A 20,733-nucleotide genomic window follows, 5' to 3' on the forward strand; every position below is an offset into this window, starting at 1 on the left:
TGGAGACTGTCACATCGGGGGCGGATTTTTGCCACAGCTGGGCGCTCAGGGCGGGAGACCACCGCTGGAGCGCCAACCTGCCAAATGGAGTGGTGGACGGTGGTCGTGATGCCAGCCCGGATACGTGACCCAGGGAACAAGGAAACCACTCTTGCTGAGCTCTTGAGTACTGCAGCCACTTGGGCATGCAGCGCAATTAAATGCAAAAGGTAACAAAAAGATGAAGACCTGCTTACCAGCTCCAGAGCAGTGGGTTTCGTTGTCCCTGGGTCGCCCGTCTCAAGGGCGCTTTGAAGCCTTTCACGGGTTCTGGGCGGCCGCGAGACGGGTGGCGTCTGCTTCCTGCGGTGGGCTCCACGCTGGGGCCAGGCCGAAGGGGCGGGCTGCGGCTGAGCCGGTGCAGTCACCGCAGGGGGACGCCCTAGGCAATGAGTAGATGGGGTGTGGGATCTTGAGCCGCGCCGGGGCAGGATAAGCCGGCTAGCATCCATCTACTGCTCTACCATCGAGAACTGCTGGGCAAAGTCCTCGACGGTGTCGCCGAACAGGCCCGCCTGGGAAATGGGGGCAGCAAGGAATCGTGTCTTGTCGGCCTCACCCATCTCGACCAGGTTGAGCCAAAGGTGGTGCTCCTGGACCACTAGTGTAGCCATCTTCCACCTGAGAGACCACGCCGTGACCTCCGTCGCTCGGAGAGCGAGGTCGGTCGCCGAGCGCAGTTCCTGCATCAATCCCGGGGCGGAACTACCCTCGTGCAGTTCCTTTAGCGCCTTGGCAGACTTGTAGGAGAGCCATGGCGTGCAGGGCGGAGGCGGCTTGTCCAGCGGCACCGTAGGCCTTGGCCGTCAGAGACGACGTAAACCTACAGGCCTTGGACGGGGGCTTTGGGCACCTGTGCCAGGTGGCGGCGCTCTGCGGGCATAGGTGCACCACGAGCGCCTTTATCCACCGGGGGATTGCTGAATAACCCTTGGCCGCCCCACCATCGAGGGTAGTGAGAGCGGGGAAGCTGAAAAGATCGGGACCGGGCAGTAAAAAGTGCCTCCCGCGACCTTGTCAGCTCTTCATGCACTTCTGGGAAGAAAGGAACGGGGCGGGGGTGGCTTTGAGCGGCGCCGCTAGCCCAGGAACCAATCACCGAGCCGCGAGGGTTCAGGGAAGAGTGGTGAAATCCACTCTAACCGACGCTCGCGGCTGCCCGGGAAAGCATGTCGTCATCTCCGCGTTAGCCTGTGACTGGGCGATCAACCCCGAAGGGAGGAGCCCAGCTGAGGCTTCCGACTGGACGAGCCCGCTCTCCGATGCTGCGCTCGAGAGCTCATTACTTTCTCGGGCTCCGAATAAGAGGTCGAACTCACCGTGAGACGAGCCGGTGGACTCACCCGGAAGCCCGATCGGAGCAGACGAGCATGCTGGGGAATGGGAGGTCTGCGGGGGGATACCCGGCAGAGGCGGTCCCATTGGGGTCCCCAAATCGCCCCCAGTGCTAGCTGCGCTGGCCTCAAACCCGTGGGTAAAAGGACCGAGGCGGGAGCCTCTGGGGTGGCTCGCTTTCTTACGAAGGCGAGCCGCGACCGCAACGTTGCCATGGACATATTCTCGCAATGAGAACATGACCATCCACAAACGATGTCTCCGAGTGAGCAGTGCCCAGACACGAAAGACAGTGATCGTGACCGTTAGAAGGTGAGAGATAATGAGCACAACCAGGAATAACACACAATTGGAAAAGCATCTTTAAAAAGACGCGTCTTTAAAAAGACGTTCCGTGTGTGCGCTCTTTTAGAGAAATATATACTCTTTTAGAGGGGAAAAATGCTCTTTCAGAAAATATACTCTCTAGTTTTTCTGCCGAAGCGCCCAGGGGCGTTCTCTGCAGTGCACCAGTGCAGAGGAGGGAGAAGCCGCTGAAATGCGCCGTCAGATCCAGCAGAGGTGAATGAACAGTAGTATTCAGCTCAGTGAGCATGACCGTTCCGAAGAGAAGAGCTCCGAAGAGAAAATCTGAATGAGTGGTTGCATACCAGCTCCTTTTATACCCGTATGTTCGGGGGAGTGGCATGCAAATACCACTCGCCAATTTTCATTGGCCTTTTATCAAAGACCAGAGGTGTCTCGGGCTCCCAAGAGTGACCCCTAGTGTCACTACATCGACACCAACATCGAGTGAGTGACAGATAGGGAACTACTATTAATTACTGCTCTGGATAACGTTACCCCAGTGATGGCAGTCTTAAAATACTACATCAAAGAATTCCTCATCTGAACATGGCACAGACATTGAAAAACATCTGCTGTCTTCCTCTAAGCATAAAGTACAGCACTTCCAAGATACTCTGGAGATATTCTTCAAGAGGAGTGCTCACAGAGGGATAAGGACTGCATAATTCCTCTGAAACAGGGACATATGGCTGATAAGCAACTGAAAGGAGGGAATGTGGTATAAATCCATGTGGTTTATAGTGATATCCGGCACTCTGTGATCAGTGATGCTTGCCGGTATGAATTAAAATGTTTTGAGAGACAATGCGTTCATGCGGGTACAGTGATGATCACACACTCAGACTGGGGTGCTGCATTTCCTCAATGGGGTATCTGACAGCATTGTTAGACACGCTAGATTTCAGACTCGCCAAGAGCTAGATGGCTGCCGGAGCATCTAGCTTTACCATACATTAGGCTTTTACTGGGGGTTGTAAGAATTGCACTGTACCTGAATAAATCTCTCTTTCTCTTTTAATTACAGTGCTTCCAAGGCAGCACTCTGTTGATCTTCCTGAAACATTATGGTTGGTGTTCTAAACCTCTATGTACAGTGTTACACTTCTGTAATTAATTCAGCCTGAACTGCTTAATGTACAGACTCCATTCAAACTTTTTTGTCTTAGGTGTTTTACTTTTTACTTATAGGTTTTACTTTATACTTTTTAAATTAAAGTTTGAAAATCTATCAATGTATTGATTTACATTGATAGAATGTAAATGACAAATATTTGCATACACAATTGAGACTAGTCTCTATTCTTACAGTTATTGAAATACTAAATTATAATTAGCCTAGTTTCGTTTTTATTTATCCATTTACAGTTACCTTTATATGGCACACTGACTATGTGTTGATTCTTGTGTGCAGCTAAAACAAACTGTGTGCTAAATTTCAAAATGACGCAGAACCAAAGCCTAAAACCTAAGCTTACCTAAAACCTAGGTTACACCATTTCTTTTGCTGCCTTGCAAGCACTGCTATTTCCTTCTGGAAATGCAATTCTAGTTTTCTTTCTTTTTTGTTTTCACATTCAGCAGTGAAATTTATACCATCAGCACTAGGGGTGTAATGAATTCTGTAAAAATGAAAAAACATAAATATTATAAATATTAAATGTGTAAGAAAAGATTAAAATGTCCATTTTCAAAAGTAATGGCTGTACAGTTAGACAGAGTGGAAAAGAAACTGCACAAGGGTGTAACAATGTAAAACCTAAACATCAAACAAAGATGCAAATACTGTACAAATCTGAGTATACTTGATGAACATGAGTGTGCAAGTTAGACTGCATGCCTCATCTAAAAATACTTTAAAAAAATTAATCAAATCATTGGTCAAAAAAAAAAATAAAAATAAAAATAAAAAAAATCTAATAAATATCAGCCAATCATGGGGGCCTGGGTAGCTCAGCGAGTGTTGACACTGACTACCACCCCTGGAGTCGCGAGTTCGAATCCAGGGTGTGCTGAGTGACTCCAGCCAGGTCTCCTAAGTAAACAAATTGGCCTGGTTGCTAGGGAAGCTAGAGTCACATGGGGTAACCTCCTCGTGGTCGCGATTAGTGGTTCTTGCTCTCAATGGGGCACGTGGTAAGGTGTGCGTGGATCATGGGGAGTAGCATGAGCCTCCACATGCAAAGTCTCCGCACAACGAGCCACGTGATAAGATGCGCGGATTGACTGTCTCAGTCTCAGCAACTGAGACTTGTCCTCCGCCACCTGGATTGAGGTGAGTAACCGCGCCACCACGAGGACCTACTAAGCAGTGGGAATTGGGCATTCCAAACTGGGAGAATATAAAATAAAAAAATTAATATCAGCCAATCATAGTGATAGAATATTGGTTATTGGAATTGTTTTACTCCGAGTCGGCACCTTGAATGTAAACAGCAACAATGTTTAAATGGCATAACATTTTACTGACAGCAGCAGACCTGACAACAACATGAAGACACTTCCATGAGCAATGCACACATAACGCTATTTATAACTGTCATTACTGTTTTGTTTAATGCTGAGACTCCAGTGATGTTACAGGATATTAACTGAGGGTTTGGGGAAAATGTAAGCAGATACAGGAATGGAGAAAGTTGATGCCAACAAAGGAAGACCATATTTCCTCTGTTCTGCTGAGCAAACAGTCCCAACCTCTCTGGAGACCTTCAAGTCCCCCTATTCCTGAAGTAGCTTCCCCAGCAGTCCCATAAAGCTCACATTCCTTTGGATTCTTGAGGGAACCAGTCATATTTACAGCAGTGACATTTAGAAAAAGCAGGTCACTGAGGTGAACTTATAGTAGTATGTCACTGTTGTGCCATTTGAGTGAATTCCTGCAAAGTCCCCGGACAGGGTTAAAATGCTTTTAAATCATTTATGCATGAACCAGTTCTATTTATAAGCTAACTTTGGCCTCAAGGTTGGCTATAACATGTTAGGGAAAAGACAGATGATGGTGGAGGTGCTCTTACCTCTCATTGGTATCTACTTCCTCCATCTCAGGCATCTGGCCGGTGGAACTCAGATTCATGTGCCCATAGATGCAAATCGACCCTGGAGAACAAGGAGAAACAGAGGTTATGGTGATCGCATGGTCAAGAATCTCAATTACCAAAGTCATTTTCTTCAGTGTTTTTGTCTTGTTTATAAATCTAACAAAATTTAGCAAGGTTTATGCTTAAACCAAGAAACAATTTGCCGATAGAATTAGTTCAAGATCAAGATTAGTTCTCTTAATTTCTTAAACAATTTTGCTTCTCAAGTAAATCTTGTATCTTGTTTTAACCTTGTGCTGCCCTGCATACACATGCGTGGATGTTGTATTTTGGCTTCGCTATACCCAACGCATAATTTCAATTAAATTAAATCAACTGAACTCAGTTAGTAAAGGGTTAAACTTTCGAGTGATGTGACAAAACAACATGGCACTGATCACATCAGAATTTGTCTTTGGAAGAAATGCCAACAAAACTACATCTGGTAAGATTTTACATTGAAAACTGTCAAAAGATTAGAGTCTCTAGTATCATCTAATATGCCATTTTTAAAATTTGAGCGATTTACCACAAAACGCCACAATGCTAAACACAATATACACTAATGTGTAACATAGCACATTTTTTCCTTAGAAATCCTATATTTACTGTGCATTTTCACATTGAGAATCAATGGGTTCATCCAAAAGATGAAAAATGTTGCTTTCAGAGGCTTTATATGGAGTTAGGATGAAAATAAGGTGCATTACGAACTGTTCTGAGACCAGTGCAGACAGACAATACACTGGAGGTTAAGTCATTTACTAAATAGGGAGCAAGGGAGGATCCTATAGCTTTCATATGCAGCTATGTGCATTCACTCCAGAATTAATTATGCTAATTTCTGATGTAATGTGTGAAATGCCTCAAAAACATCAATAACCAACCAATATTATGTGGAGACATAAGTGGAGTATTGGTGGAGTATTGGTATCTACTCTCCATAAGTGGAGATCTTTTGGACTCAAGATGGCGCCGAGTATGGCTGCTGCGTTGCGAGCTCCGACACAACTTAGCAATGGTTTGTTTGTTTTGTTTACAATTCTTATGTTTCTTGTCTTGGATGTTGCCTGCCTTATTGTCTACGACAGACAAACACTTTTGGACATTGGCTCAGCGATCTCACACCGTAAACCGGACTTCACATTCCTCAATGCCGACCCGCTGTTTACAAACACGCAAGCGGAGCCCTTTGTCTGGGCAGCACGGCCGCGGAAACGCAGGAGGAAAAGGGGAAACAGAGCCGGCGTTCTCATCAGAGTAAGACGCCGCGCAAATCGACCCCCGCTACCCACTATTCTACTGGCAAATGTTCAGTCTCTGGATAACAAGCTCTGCGAGCTGAAAGCGCGTATCTCTTTCCAACGAGAGACGAGGGACTGCTGCGTTATCTGCCTTACGGAAACTTGGATGTCTGCGGAGATTCCAGACTCAGCCATTGAACCCGCGGGGTTTTCCATGCTCCGAGCGGACAGAGCGAAAGACCTCTCAGGTAAAACTAGAGGAGGTGGTGTATGTTTTATGATCAACAAATCCTGGTGCGATCAGAGGAACATACATTCTATCAAGTCTTTCTGTTCTCCTGATCTGGAATTTCTTATGCTTCTGTGTCGACCATTCTGGCTACCGAGGGAATTCACAGCGGTCATTATCACTGCTGTGTACATTCCCCCACAAGCCGACACAGACCAGGCACTCAAGGAACTGTATGGGAGTATAAGTGAGCAGGAAACCGCGCACCCTGAGGCCGCGTTCATTGTGACCGGGGACTTTAATAAAGCCAGTTTAAAATCAGTCGCACCAAAATATCACCAGCACATTAGTTTCAACACACGAGGGGACCGGGTTTTGGACCATTGCTACTCTCCGTTCCGGGATGGCTACAAATCCCTCCCCCGCCCACCATTTGGAAAATCGGACCACTCTTCCATTCTGCTTCTGCCCGCTTACAGGCAGAAACTGAAACAGGAAACACCCACCCTCAGAACGATCCAGTGCTGGTCGGACCAATCAGACTCTACGCTACAAGACTGTTTTGATCGCACGGACTGGGAGATGTTCCGGTCCGCCTCTGATGACGACATCGAGCTTTACGCTGATAGCGTAATGTGCTTCATCAGAACGTGTGTAGAGGAAGTGATTCCGACCAGAACTGTGCGAATCTATCCGAATCAGAAGCCGTGGATCAACAGCGATGTTCGCGCAGCACTTAATGTGCGGACCTCCGCTTTTAATTCCGGGAGCGCGGAGGAGCATAAACAAGCCAGTTATGCCCTCCGAAAAACTATCAAAACAGCAAAACGCCAGTACAGGAGTAAGATTGAAGGACAGTTTAACACCACCAACTCTAGAAGCATGTGGCAGGGAATTAACATCATCACGGACTTTAAAGGGAATAAAAACTCCGCCATGAACACCGCTGCCTCTCTCCCAGATGAGCTAAATACTTTTTATGCTCGTTTCGAGGGAAATAACACCGCCCTCGCGGAGAGAGCTCTCACGGCCGAAGCTACAGAGGTTAGTTCACTCTCCGTCTCTGTAGCGGATGTAACCCGATCATTCCGACGGGTGAATATCCGCAAAGCCGCGGGTCCAGACGGCATTCCGGGCCGCGTCATCAGAGCGTGCGCGAACCAGCTGGCTGGTGTTTTTACGGACATTTTCAACCTCTCCCTCTCTTTGTCTGTAGTCCCCACATGCTTTAAAACATCCACCATTGTGCCTGTTCCAAAACAATCGAAAATAACTTGTTTAAATGACTGGCGTCCTGTTGCTCTGACCCCCATCATCAGCAAATGTTTTGAGAGACTAATCAGAGATTACATCTGCTCTGTATTACCACTCAATCTTGACCCGCTGCAGTTTGCTTACCGTAACAACCGCTCCACTGATGATGCCATTGCATCTACAATACACACTGCTCTCTCCCACCTGGAAAAAAGAACACTTATGTGAGAATGCTGTTTGTAGACTACAGCTCAGCATTCAACACCATAGTGCCCTCCAAGCTAGATGAGAAACTCCGGGCTCTGGGCTTAAACAGCTCGCTGTGCAGCTGGATCCTGGACTTCCTGTCAAGCAGACGCCAGGTGGTTAGAATAGGCAGCAACATCTCCTCATCACTGACCCTCAACACTGGAGCCCCGCAGGGCTGTGTTCTCAGCCCACTACTGTATTCCCTGTACACACATGACTGTGTGGCAACACATAACTCCAATGCCATCATTAAGTTTGCTGATGACACGACGGTGGTAGGTCTGATCACTGACAATGATGAAACAGCCTACAGAGAGGAGGTGCACACTCTGACACACTGGTGTCAGGAGCACAACCTCTCCCTCAACGTCAGTAAGACAAAGGAGCTTGTGGTGGACTTCAGAAGAAAAGACAGAGAACACAGTCCCATCACCATCAATGGGGCACCAGTGGAGAGAGTCAGCAGCTTCAAGTTCCTGGGTGTCCACATCACTGAGGAACTCACATGGTCCGTCCACACTGAAGTCGTTGTGAAGAAGGCTCATCAGCGCCTTTTCTTCCTGAGACGGCTGAGGAAGTTTGGAATGAACCGCCACATCCTCACACGGTTCTACACCTGCACTGTGGAGAGCATCCTGACTGGCTGCATCTCCGCCTGGTACGGCAATAGCACTGCCCACAACCGCAAAGCACTGCAAAGGGTGGTGCGAACTGCCAAACACATCATCGGAGGTGAGCTTCCCTCCCTCCAGGAAATATATACAAGGCGGTGTGTGAAAAAAGCTCGGAGGATCATCAGAGACTCCAGCCACCCGAGCCATGGGCTGTTCTCACTGCTACCATCAGGTAGGCGGTATCGCAGCATCAGGACACGCACCAGCCGACTCCATGATAGCTTCTTCCCCCAAGCAATCAGACTTCTGAACTCTTGATCTCCCACGATCAAAATACATCATCCCTGCACTTTATTACTCTTTTATCTCACACCGGACTGTCATAAATTATATTACTGTCATTATATTATGTCTCTCTTAACAACTGACTATCAACCGACAGCCTGAATGTCAATACAGTACAATACTGTACATTCTATATATATACTTTTTTCATATATATTTTAATTTTTATTGAATAATGTGTATCTATATAGTATCTATATAGTAAAAAACAAAAAAAAAACAAAAAACAAAAACAGCATATTGTATACTGTGCAATGTATGTTATTATTGTATATTGTTGAGTGTAATTGTGTATAACAGATGTTTAAATTGTGTTGTGTTAATTTGATGTTTTAAGTTGTGTAATTATGTATAACAGATGTTTAAATTGTGCTGTGTTAATTTGATGTTTTAAGTCGAGTTTAATTATGTATAACAGATGTTTAAATTGTGCTGTGTTAATTTGATGTTTTAAGTCGAGTTTAATTATGTATAACAGATGTTTAAATTGTGCTGTGTTAATTTGATGTTTTAAGTCGAGTTTAATTATGTATAACAGATGTTTAAATTGTGTTGTGTTAATTTGATGTTTATTGTAGATTGGCGTATGTCTCATCACTGTCACGACTGCTATGTTGATCGGAACTGCACCCAAGAATTTCACACACCATTGCACTTGTGTATATGGCTGTGTGACAATAAAGTGATTTGATTTGATTTTGATTTGAGACATAATAAAAGTGATTTGATAAAAAAAAAAAAAAAAAAGACAAAAATTGATAGACTTTCTATAGCTTGGTATTATTTAAAATTACACAACTTAGTCCCACTGTCCACATGTTGCCATATATTTTTAGGAAAACTATTTTTTCAAAATGTGTTATTTATTTTAATTTTTTTTGGCGCTACTAAACTCAAAAAAGCTACTAAAACAAAAAAGGGAAATGGAAAATGCACACAGTAGTCATGCTTTGGTCTCAGAAGTTTAAGGATTTTTTGCAGTGTATTTTACCACATAACCCATCCAAATCACAACACTTGTTGATTTTACACAGGCTGTTCTGATGATTTGGTGTGTTGTGTTGTGCTGTTGTTCTTTCTTTACACAGATGACAAAAATAGCTGCACAAAGAAATTGGGTCAAGCCTAAGTTTAAAAGGAAGGAAAATATATTCAGCATATCATGTGTGTTATCTATTAACCCCAGGAACAATGTGAGATACCGACTGTAATGTGGTGAAGGAAATTTATTGCTGTTGTTGTCATGTGTCAAAGAGGAGGGTAAAATTACAGATGCTCTCAGAAGCTTATTTATATGAAAACATTGAACACATGCTACCAAAGTAAATAGGAAAGAATTAAAGGATGGGGCTTCTTAAAACCTCAATTGTTTTTGGTTTAACTTAATTACTTAACAAACATTGCTGTTTGCAGGTAGGTGTGGAGAATGCAGAGTTAATGTAAGTTCCAGTGCAATACATAGACAATAAATTCAAGGCTTATGCAACACTTTAATAGCCATATTTGAAACCAAGTTTAACTCATAGTCAATTTAAAGCTTGGCAAGTTCAACTGCTTGACTGTCCTGGGTTTACTTTGTTGACACTGGAGGTCGCCGTCTACTGTTTTGTCTTAACTTTGTACTGCTTAAATGTGACGTAATCTCTTGCAAATATTTATAGTTTCTTACTCACCCTCATGCCATTCCAAACTTTCTACCATGGAATACAAAAGGAGATGTTTAGCAGTATGTCCACACTTCTCTTTTTCATACAGTAAAACCATACAGTGATCAGGGGCCATCGACTTGTGCGCTATAGAAGTCTTTTGAAGCCATAAGAGATATATATTTTTGAGAAACATACCAAAATGTAAATCATTATCCAAATCATCTCTAAAATCTCTATGATACGCAGTCTGTTCCTCATCCAAACCTACACTGTATGAAAAAAGCTGTATCCGGACCAGTAGACTCCTGTATAAACCACTGAATTTCGGACGTATTCAGAAATCTACTGGCCTTGAGTCTAAAATGCCACAGGCCCGTATACATCAGATTATATATATAATTTCAGATGTACAGTGACTGACAATTCCTTCCGTGTTATATCCATTTGTTGCCATGGTAAGTAATCCCCTTAAAGCCCTAGGTATACTTCCATTTTGACTCAGCATCTATGTACAGTCAAACACAAGCCTGTCAAAGTATATTCCATATAACTGTGCACGCATACACAGGCATGCCATGGATGGCCATGAGATCTGTCTCGAGTTCATGGGTCGCCAGCACGCCGAGGCAGCTTTCGTGGAGGGGTCATGTTCTCACTGTGAGAACATGCCCATGAGAACGTTACGGTCGCGGCTCTCTTCCTTCTTCGTGAAGCAGAGAGCCACAGCGGCTGCTTCCCAACCCGGTCTGTCCTGGGTGCAAACTCAGGCGGCTGCGTTGGCGAGCGCCGTAGGCAATCTGGATGTGGATATGGGAGTGTTTCCGCCAGCTCAATCCCCGTGGACCTCCCAGGCCCCAGCACGCTCATTCTGCCAGGTAGATTTCACGAGCAAGGCAGGCGGTCCGCCTCAGGGCGGATTTAATATCTCATTCAGGGCTAACGACGAGGATGAGTTATCGGTTGCAGCATCAGAGGGTGGGCATCTGCTTTCGGAAGCGGACGAATCTTCTGAGCTCCCACTCTGGGGCGGTAGAGCTCAGGATGAGGCAGACGCTGAGTTGGCAGCCATGCTTGCCGGGGTGGCCGCGAACATCGGGCTTGAGTGGAACCCTCGGCCCTGCCCTGAGCGCTCGTGGCTAGATGATTGGTTTCTGGGCTTGAAGCGCGACTCACGGCCGCACCCCACCCCAGTGCCCTTCTTCCCGGAAGTGCACGAAGTCGTGGAAGGCAACTTTCTCTGTCCGTACACGCTTCGCCGGCTCGTCCGCCCTAACTACCCTCAACGGCGGAGCGGCTAAGGGATATGTCGAGCCCGTAGGGCGCAGCCACCTGGAGGAACCGTCCAAGGCTCCCTTCCAAGTCACCATTGTGGGCTCGCGGAGCAGCACGCCTCCCCTGGATGATCCTCCCAGTAGGGCGTCTGCTCTGCCTTGCCGCAAACCACCCACCCTGGGCATGATAAATCCAATCGTCCCCCTGGTGCCATTAGCGCAAAGGCTGGAAGCCTAGTTAGCGCTTCCCAGCCCGTCGCGATGGCTCATCAGGACATTCCGGATTGGCTACGTGATCCAGTTTGCCAGACGGCCTTCCAGGTTCAGTTGCGTCCTCTCCACCGCAGTGCAAGGCGAGTATGCCTCAGTCCTTTGGGCGGAGGTCGCCACCCTTCTGGTGAAGGGAGCGATAGAACCGATCCCCTTAGACGAGTCATACAAGGCTTTTACAGCCCTTATTTTATCGTGCCCAAGAGGGGGGGTTGCACCCAATCCTGGATCTGCATGCCTTGAACAGAGCCTTACACAGTCTTCCATTCAAGATGTTGACGCAGAAGCGCATCCTGACGTCTGTACAACATCAGGATTGGTTCACGGCCATCAACCTGAAGAACGCGTACTTTCACGTATCGATCCTTCCTTGACACAGACCCTTTCTTTGGTTTGCCTTCGAGGGACGAGCATACCAGTACAAGGTCCTCCCTTTCGGTCTTTACGAAAGTCGCAGAGGCTGCCCTGGCCCAGCTGAGGGAGAAGGGCATTTGCATTCTCAATTATCTCGATGACTGGCTGATCCTAGCTCACTCGCAAGATCTATTGTGTGCGCACAGGGACCTTGTGCTTTGGCACCTCGACCGACTGGAGCTTCAGGTCAACTGGGAAAAGAGCAAGCTTTCCTAGGCACAGAGCATCTCTTTTCTCGGTATGGAGTTGGACTCGGTCACCCTGATGGCACGCCTTACGAACGAGCATGCACAGTCGGTGAAACAATTTCAGAGGCTCCTGGGACATATGGCATCCTCGGCGGCGGTACTCCCCCTTGGGTTAATGCATATGAGACCGCTCCAGCACCTGGTTACAGACTCGAGTCCTGCGGTTGGCATGGCGTTACTATCATGCCTCGGTGCCATCAAACTTTCAGTCCTTGTTCAGACCTGACGTTTCTATGGGCAGGGGTTCCCGTCGTGGTCATGACAGTTGCCTCGAATTCTGGCTGGGGCGCTGTGTGCAAGGGCAGGCAGTATCGGGGCTCTGGAAAGGGCCCCACCTGCAATGGCACATGAACTGCCTAGAGTTGCTGGCAGTATCGCTGGCCCTGCGGAGGCTTCGGCCTTTGATTCAGGGCAAGCACATGTTGGTCCAGACGGACAACACAGCGACTGTGGTGTACATAAACCACAACATCGAGTGAGTGACAGACAGGGAATGTCTTGGTTACTGATGTAACCTCTGTTCCCTGATGGAGGGAACGAGACATTGTGTCCCTCCTGCCGCGGCGCTGAACCGACCGCTGACATGACCGGGACTCTCTCTCGGCTCCTCAGCACAACTCTGAATGAGTGGTGCACACCATCTCCTTTTATACCCGTATGTCCGGGGCGGAGAGTGGCATGCAAATTCCACTCGCCAATTTTCACTGGCCTTTCCTGATTAAAGCAAAGGTGATTGGGGCTCTCAAGAGCGAACCCCTAGTGTCACTACATCGACATGTCTCGTTCCCTCCATCAGGGAACAGAAGTTACATCAGTAACCAAGACGTATGCCGTGGTTGGTCAGAATTATAAGCTCTTGAAAGTTATGAAGGCACATATGAGAGGTTTGATTATTTCGCTGGAGAGAGCTCCCTGTCATATGAAATGCCTCCTGTTTTCTGTCACATTTGAAGCAAAGAGATTTGTAACTGCAATAAGCTTTTGGGTTGCCACACACACAGATGTATAAATCCATGCTGGTGCAATAACAGCACCACTGCAGTTGGGAAGCATGCCCACAATGAAGCACAGAAAGAGAGAGAGAGAGAGAGAGAGAGAAAGAGAGAGAGAGAGAGAGAGGTTGGGGGGGGTTCTGGTAAATTGAAACGTGGCTGGGCTGGTGGGATTCTCATCGTTCTCAGCTATGCCTTGGAGGAGAATTCCAGCAGGAGCCCACCAACAAGGATGTTAAACCTCTAGACGGGATACAAGTCTCCTGGTTGGTGCTCAGACTATCTTTTACATTCTCCTGAGAAAATAAACAACCAGTTCCACACAAAAAAATTAAATACATTGAGATGATACATTGTTTCCCATTATTCTGATTCCTGTGTAAAACTTTCCTCAAAGGTCCTGCTAATTGTAGACCTAAAAAATCTAATATCAGACAACGTTCTGTTAGTTTCTCAACTGATTACTCAACTATGATTATAAAATGAACTAAAATTATTTAGCAATTCAATGGACCACAAACATAGGCACTTGCCTTAAACTTTAATAAAGTAAAAAAATAAATATGCCAGCTATGAAAATGCCAGCTAAATGATTAAATGCAAATATAAAACTGAAGCTTGAATATAAAGAAATAGAAAACCATTGCTGAAACTAAACTGAAATGTAAAGTAAATCTGAAAGCAGTATTAAAATAAAAACAAATTTGAAAATGCAAAACTAGATTAACCCTGGAAGAGAGTCAAGTTTCTGTACTGGAACGACACCCATTTAAGACCACAAGTGCAATCATCACTGTCAGGTTTAAATTAGTGTGCTTCGACTGCTACATGTACAAACAGTATAAATTAGGTGTGACACAATCTAATAAAAGTAATAAATACTGCAGCTAACAGCACCTGAAATAGCTTGCCAACTGGCATTACTTTCAACAGAACACAAGACCTGCCAAAGTCATAAAACACAACATGTCTGTCTCACTCCAAGTATCATTCGATTCATTTTTGCTTGCAAGTTACTTCAAAACCCATTTAAAATTAGGAAATTAAATAAACCTGATGTTTATTAAATCTGAAAAGCTACAAAATGTGTTTGGCCTCCAAGGGGCTTTCTAGTATTAGAGTGTCTTGTACAAATGGAGAGAATAAAAAGAGACCTCATCATTTACACTTGTACTCATAAGCAAATATTGAGACCTGATGTAGTCAAAATCAAACATATCAATTTAATTAAACATATTCTTTGTTATAACTTTCAAAGAGTGCAGAACATTCACAGAGGACATGCGGATGATTTACAGGATATAAAGATGTAAGAGGTGGAGGTGTCATTGCTACTGTTAGGTGACACTGGAAAAATAATAATATTTCATTTTTTTGCTGTGATCAATGTCCTATGTGAACAGATATGGAAGAGGATGATTGTGGTGGTGAAAGTTTGCTTCTTTCTGTCATTATCTTTCTCAAGTTTCAACTGCAGGATGTAGTTTCAGCCTCAGATGGCATGCCTTAAATACACCTGAATAAAATATTTTCCCTCAATATATCTGATTTCAGATTTACATAAAATGTAAAAAGAAAGAACTGTGGTTGGCCATTTTGCATGTTGGTCAAATGGCCCTTTCCTTTCTAAGCGGTCAGTTCCTGGCCAGAATAAGCTGCAAAACGTCATGGTTACTTGTGTAACCTCCGTTCCCTGATGGAGGGAACGAGATGTTGTGTCGATGTAGTGACACTAGGGGTCACTCTTGGGAGCCCGAGACACCTCTGGTCTTTGATAAAAGGCCAATGAAAATTGGCGAGTGGTATTTGTCTGCCACTCCCCTGGACATACGGGTATAAAAGGAGCTGATATGCAACCACTCATTCAGGTTTTATGCTGAGGAACCGATATAAGTTCCGGCCATTTCAGCGGGTAGTTCAGTGTTGTGGCAGGAGGGACACAACGTCTTGTTCCCTCCATCAGGGAACGAAGGTTACACAAGTAACCATGACGTTCCCTATCTGTCACTCACTCGACGTTGTGTCGATGTAGAGACACTAGGGGTCCCTATACGAAACGCCACAATTGGCTGAACTGTGTTACGTGAACTGGCGGTGTGTGGTGGGCAGACTACTGTGTGCCTCATAGCCAGCACACCAGGTCGACACGTAACCTCCCCCAACATATTTATGAGTGTCGAACGGCCCTTTTTGGGGACAAGTCGACTACCCAAAGATAGAGACAGGCTTAACCCAGTTGTGGCCTCTTTTCCCATTCTCTTTTTCCACTCCCTAAAAAAGAAGGGGGATTATACGACTGGGCCGCCAGGTCTAGTTGGGGGGTGTCCCTCCCAAGGGGAAGACACCGCAGAGACCACACCTCGCCCAAAGAGAGGGGGGGCGATATTTAAGTGGAAGTATACGTCACATGGTCTTTCCAACCATGTGGAGAGCCTTCAAGGTAGATCCTGCCCAATGGGGGAGGAGTTACTACAAACATGGAGACTGGGGCAGAGGGGTTCTGCCCAAGGAAGACGCAGTTTGCCAGCAGGGAATTAGCGGAAGATATACATCGCAAGGGGTTAGCCTTACAGGGAACCGCCACATGCAGAGCACCTACCCCAGAACAGGACTCTTAGTTAGCGCGTGTACTGGGCCGGCAGCGAGTCTCTCCGAAAACTCGACTGCCACAGGGCTCGGAGGAAGTCAACCAGGAAACAAAGTTTATGAACACTACTGGGAATTAATGGTGCACGTTCTTCAGCTCCAAGGGAGGTGGAAGGCGCTATGTGCAAGTGATACACCCGGGCAGCTATCCCGGGCTTATCCGCTTGTGTTGCGTGCCACTACCTGGGACAAAACCGGTTCCACCCGGAGGTTGTAGAACCTTGCACAGGTGTTGGGTGTTGCCCAGCCCGCTGATCTGCAAATGTCTGTTAGAGGCACCCCTGGCCAGGGCCCAGGGAGCCGCTACACCCCTGGTAGAATGGGCTGGTAGCCCTACCAGGGGCGGCATGTCCTAGGCGACATATGCCATAGTTATGGCGTCAATGAGCCAGTGGGCAATCCTCTGCTTGGAGACAGCGCTTCCTTTCCGCTGTGCACCAAAGCAGACAAAGAGCTGCTCAGAGGTTCTAAAGCTCTGCGTGCAATCCAAATAGATGCGTAAAGTGTGCACCGGACACAGCGACGACAGGGCTGGGTCTGCCTCCTCCTGGGGAAGCACTTGCAGGTTCACCACCTGGTCCGTAAAGGGGTGGTGGGAACCTTGGGCATATAGACCGGTCAGGGTCTCAGGATCACGTTAGAGTAACCTGGACCGAACTCCAGGCATGTTTCGCTGACAGAGAACACTTCCAGGTCACCTACCCTCTTGATGGAAGTGAGCGCAGTCAGGAGGGCAGTCTTCAAGGAGAGTGCCTTAAGCCTGGCTGACTGCAAAAGCTCAAAGGGGGCTCACTGTAGACCCTGAAGAACTACAGAGGTCCGATGAGGGAAGGGTCTATAGGGATTCAGCCTCCTGGTGCCTCTTAGGAACCTGATGATCAGGTCGTGCTTCCCTAAGGACTTACCGTCGACTGCGTCGTGGTGTGCTGCTATGGCGGCAATGTACACCTTCAAGGTGGAAGGGTACAGCCTCCCTTCCAACCTCTCCTGCAGGAAGGAAAGCACTGATCCGACTGCGCATCTCTGGGGGTCTACCCAACGGGAAGAACACCACTTAGCGAACAGACGGCATTTAAAGGCATACAGGCGCCTCGTAGAGGGGGCCCTAGCCCGAGTGATCGTGTCTACCACCACAGGTGGTAGACCGCTTAGGTCTTCCGCGTCCCGTCCAGGGGCCAGACATGGAGATTCCAGAGGTCTGGGCGTGGGTGCCAGATGATGCCCCGTCCCTGAGAAAGAAGGTCCTTCCTCAGGGGAATTCGCCAGGGGGGAGCTGTCGCGGGGAGTGAGAGGTCCGAGCACCACGTCTGGGCGGGCCAGTAGGGTGCTACCAGGACGACCTGCTCCTCGTCATCCCTGACCTTGCACAGGGTCTGTGCAAGCAGGCTCACTGGGGGAAATGCATATTTGCGCATGCCAGGGGGCCAGCTGTGTGCTAGCGCGTCTATGCCGAGGGGGGCCTCGGTCAGGGTGTACCAGAGCGGGCAGTGGGGAGGATTCTTGGGAGGCGAACAGGTGCACCTGTGCCTGTCGAATCGACTCCAAATCAGCTGGACCACCTGAGGGTGGAGTCTCCACTCTCCCCTGAGGGTAACCTGTCGTGACAGCACGTCCGCTGTAGTGTTGAGGTTGCCCAGGATGTGAGTGGCTTTCAACGACTTGAAGTGCTTGACTCCAGAGGAGGAGACGGCGGGCGAGTTGCGACAACGAGAGCGCAAACCGCCTTGGTGGTTGACATATGCTACCGTTGCCATGTTGTCTGTCTGAACTAACACGTGCTTGCCCTGGATCAATGGCCGAAACCTCCGCAGGGCGAGCAGAATTGCCAACAACTCGAGGCAGCTGATGTGCCAATGCAGTCGCGGACCCATCCAGAGGCCGGCGGCTGTGTGCCTGTTGCAAACAGCACCCCAGCCCATTTTGGAGGCATCTGTCGTGACCACGACGTGCCTGGAGACCAGTTCTAGAGGAACACCTGCCCGTAGAAACGAGAGGTCGGTCCAAGGGCTGAAAAGACGGTGACAGACCGGCGTGATGACCACGCGACGTGTCCCGTGGCACCATGCCCATCTCGGGACTCGGGTCTGGAACCAGTGCTGAAGCGGCCTCATATGCATCTACCCGAGCGGGGTGGCCACCGCCGAGGATGCCATATGCCCCAGGAGCCTCTGAAAAAGTTTCAGTGGAAACGCTGTTTTCTGTTTGAACGCCTTCAAACAGGCCAGCACCAACTGGGCGCGCTCGTTCGTAAGGTGCGCTGTCAAGGAGACTGAGTCCAACTCCAAACCGAGAAAAGAGATGCTCTGAACCGGGAGGAGCTTGCTCTTTTCCTAGTTGACCCGAAGCCCTAGTCGGCTGAGGTGTGAGAGCACCAGGTCCCTGTGTGTGCACAACATGTCTCGAGAATGAGCTAGGATTAGCCAGTCGTCGAGATAGTTGAGAACGCGAATGCCCACCTCCCTTAACGGGGCAAGGGCAGCCTCTGCGACCTTCGTAAAAACGCGAGGAGACAGGGACAGGCCAAAAGGGAGGACTTTGTACTGATACGCCTGACTCTCGGACACAAACCGCAGGAAGGGTCTGTGTCGAGGAAGGATTGAGACGTGGAAGTTCGCATCCTTCAGGTCTACTGCCGCGAACCAATCTTGATGCCGGACGCTCGCCGGCTGAAAAACCCCTTCTTCATTTCGGCTGGAGGGACAGATTCTATTGCGCCCTTCCGTAGGAGGGTAGCGATCTCCGCGCAAGGTATCAGCGTTTTCGTCTTTCACCAAGGTGAAGTGGACACCGCTGAACCTGGGTGGATGCCCGGTGAAGTGAATCACGCAGCCGAGTCGGACGATCCGGACCAGCCCTCGCGACGGATTGGAAAGCGCAAGCCATGCATCCAAGTTCCGTGCAAGGGGGACCAAAGGGACAACATCATCGGACGTACCGGCAGGTGGGGCCTCGCGGCGGAGCGGAGCTCGAGGTGCCACACCACGTCGTGGCCGTGCTGAGTCTAAGGACATTGAAGCACTTACCTGGCTCCTTGTGACCACCCCTGGAACAGCCTGGGACGGGGTAGGAAGAGGCCTGTCCTTGTGACCCGTGGAGACTGTCACATCGGGGGCTGATTTGTGCCACAGCTGGGCGCTCAGGGGTGGGAGACCGCCGCTGGAGCGCCAAACCTGCCAAATAGAGTGGTGGACGGTGGTCGTGATGACGGCCGTGCACACCGGATACGTGACCCAGGGAACAAGGAAACCACTCTTGCTGAGCTCTTGAGTACTGCAGCCACTTGGGCATGCAAGTGCAATTAAATGCAAGTCCCTGGGTCGCCCGTCTCAAGGGCGCTCTGAAGCCTTTCACGGGTTCTGGGCAGCCACGAGACGGGTGGCGTCTGCTTCCTGTGGTGGGCTCCACGCCAGGGCCGGGCCGAAGGGGCGGGCTGCGGTGGAGCCTGTGCAGTCAACACAGGGGGACGCCCTTGGCGATTTTACTCCCACAATCGGATGGATTTCAGAGTGAAACAAGATGTTCAAAGAGAAAGAAATGTAGGTTGCAAATTGATGTTATCCATCAGATTTGATTATATCCCACAATGGAGTCAGAAGATTGAAGGGGAGGGGTTGAAAAAGGAACATTTTTGATAAAAATCTTTTTGATAAAAGATTAATGTAAATGGATTGGAGTAATGTGCACTGATGAATCATTAAGAAAGTGCATTAATAAAGTGAAAATGGTAATTTAACAGTGTTCATAAAAGCAATGAGCACAGACTTGAAGTCAGTAAAGCCTATTAATGTTTTCTTCATTATCACCAAAAGTTTGGAATGGATGCTTTTAAAGGAATAGTTCACCAAAAAATGAAAATTCTCTCATAATTTACTCACCCTTATGCCATCCCAGATGTGTATGACTTTCTTACTTCAGTAGAACTCAAATGAAGGTTTTTAGAAGAATATCCCAGCTCTGTAGGTCCGTACAATGCAAGTGAATGGGTGCCAATATTTTGAAGTTCCAAAAATCACACATGTCTGCATGAAAGTAATCCATAAGACTCCAGTGGTTAAATCAGTGTCTTCAGAAGCAATCTGATAGGTGTGGGTGAGAAACACATCAATATTTTAGTAAATTTTTACTTTAAATTCTCCTCCCTGCTCAGTCAAACTCCACTTTATCTTTCACTTTCACATTCTTCTTAATGTGTTTTTGGTGATTCACATTCTTCATGCATACACCCCCTACTGGGCAGGGAGAAGAATTTATAGCTTTATGTATAATTTATTAACATTTATGACTTAAATGTTGACCTGTTTCTCACCCACACCTATCATATATATTTTGAAGATATGAACATAACCACCGGATGGATGGATTACATGTATGCTTCCTTTATGTGCTTTTTGGATCGTCAACATTTTGGCACCCATTCACTTGCATTGTATGGACCTACAGAGCAGAGATATTCTTCTAAAAATCTTCATTTGTGTTCTGCAGATGAAAGTCATACACATCTGGGATGGCATG

General features: G+C 47.5%; 1 protein-coding gene across 2 annotated transcripts in view; it reads right to left on the reverse strand.

Moving 5' to 3' along the window:
* Positions 1-20,733, reverse strand: part of LOC127413173 (5-hydroxytryptamine receptor 4-like) — a 189,584-nt gene that overhangs the window by 132,143 nt on the left and 36,708 nt on the right. For both annotated transcript variants that reach the window (XM_051650052.1, XM_051650053.1), the window contains exon 2: positions 4,734-4,815. In XM_051650052.1, the coding sequence (XP_051506012.1) occupies positions 4,734-4,792 (59 nt within the window). In that variant the 5' untranslated portion in view covers positions 4,793-4,815. The remainder of the gene's footprint in view (positions 1-4,733; positions 4,816-20,733) is intronic.

Source organism: Myxocyprinus asiaticus, chromosome 22, assembly GCF_019703515.2.
Source record: "Myxocyprinus asiaticus isolate MX2 ecotype Aquarium Trade chromosome 22, UBuf_Myxa_2, whole genome shotgun sequence".
In the NCBI taxonomy this organism is placed as follows: domain Eukaryota; kingdom Metazoa; phylum Chordata; class Actinopteri; order Cypriniformes; family Catostomidae; genus Myxocyprinus; species Myxocyprinus asiaticus.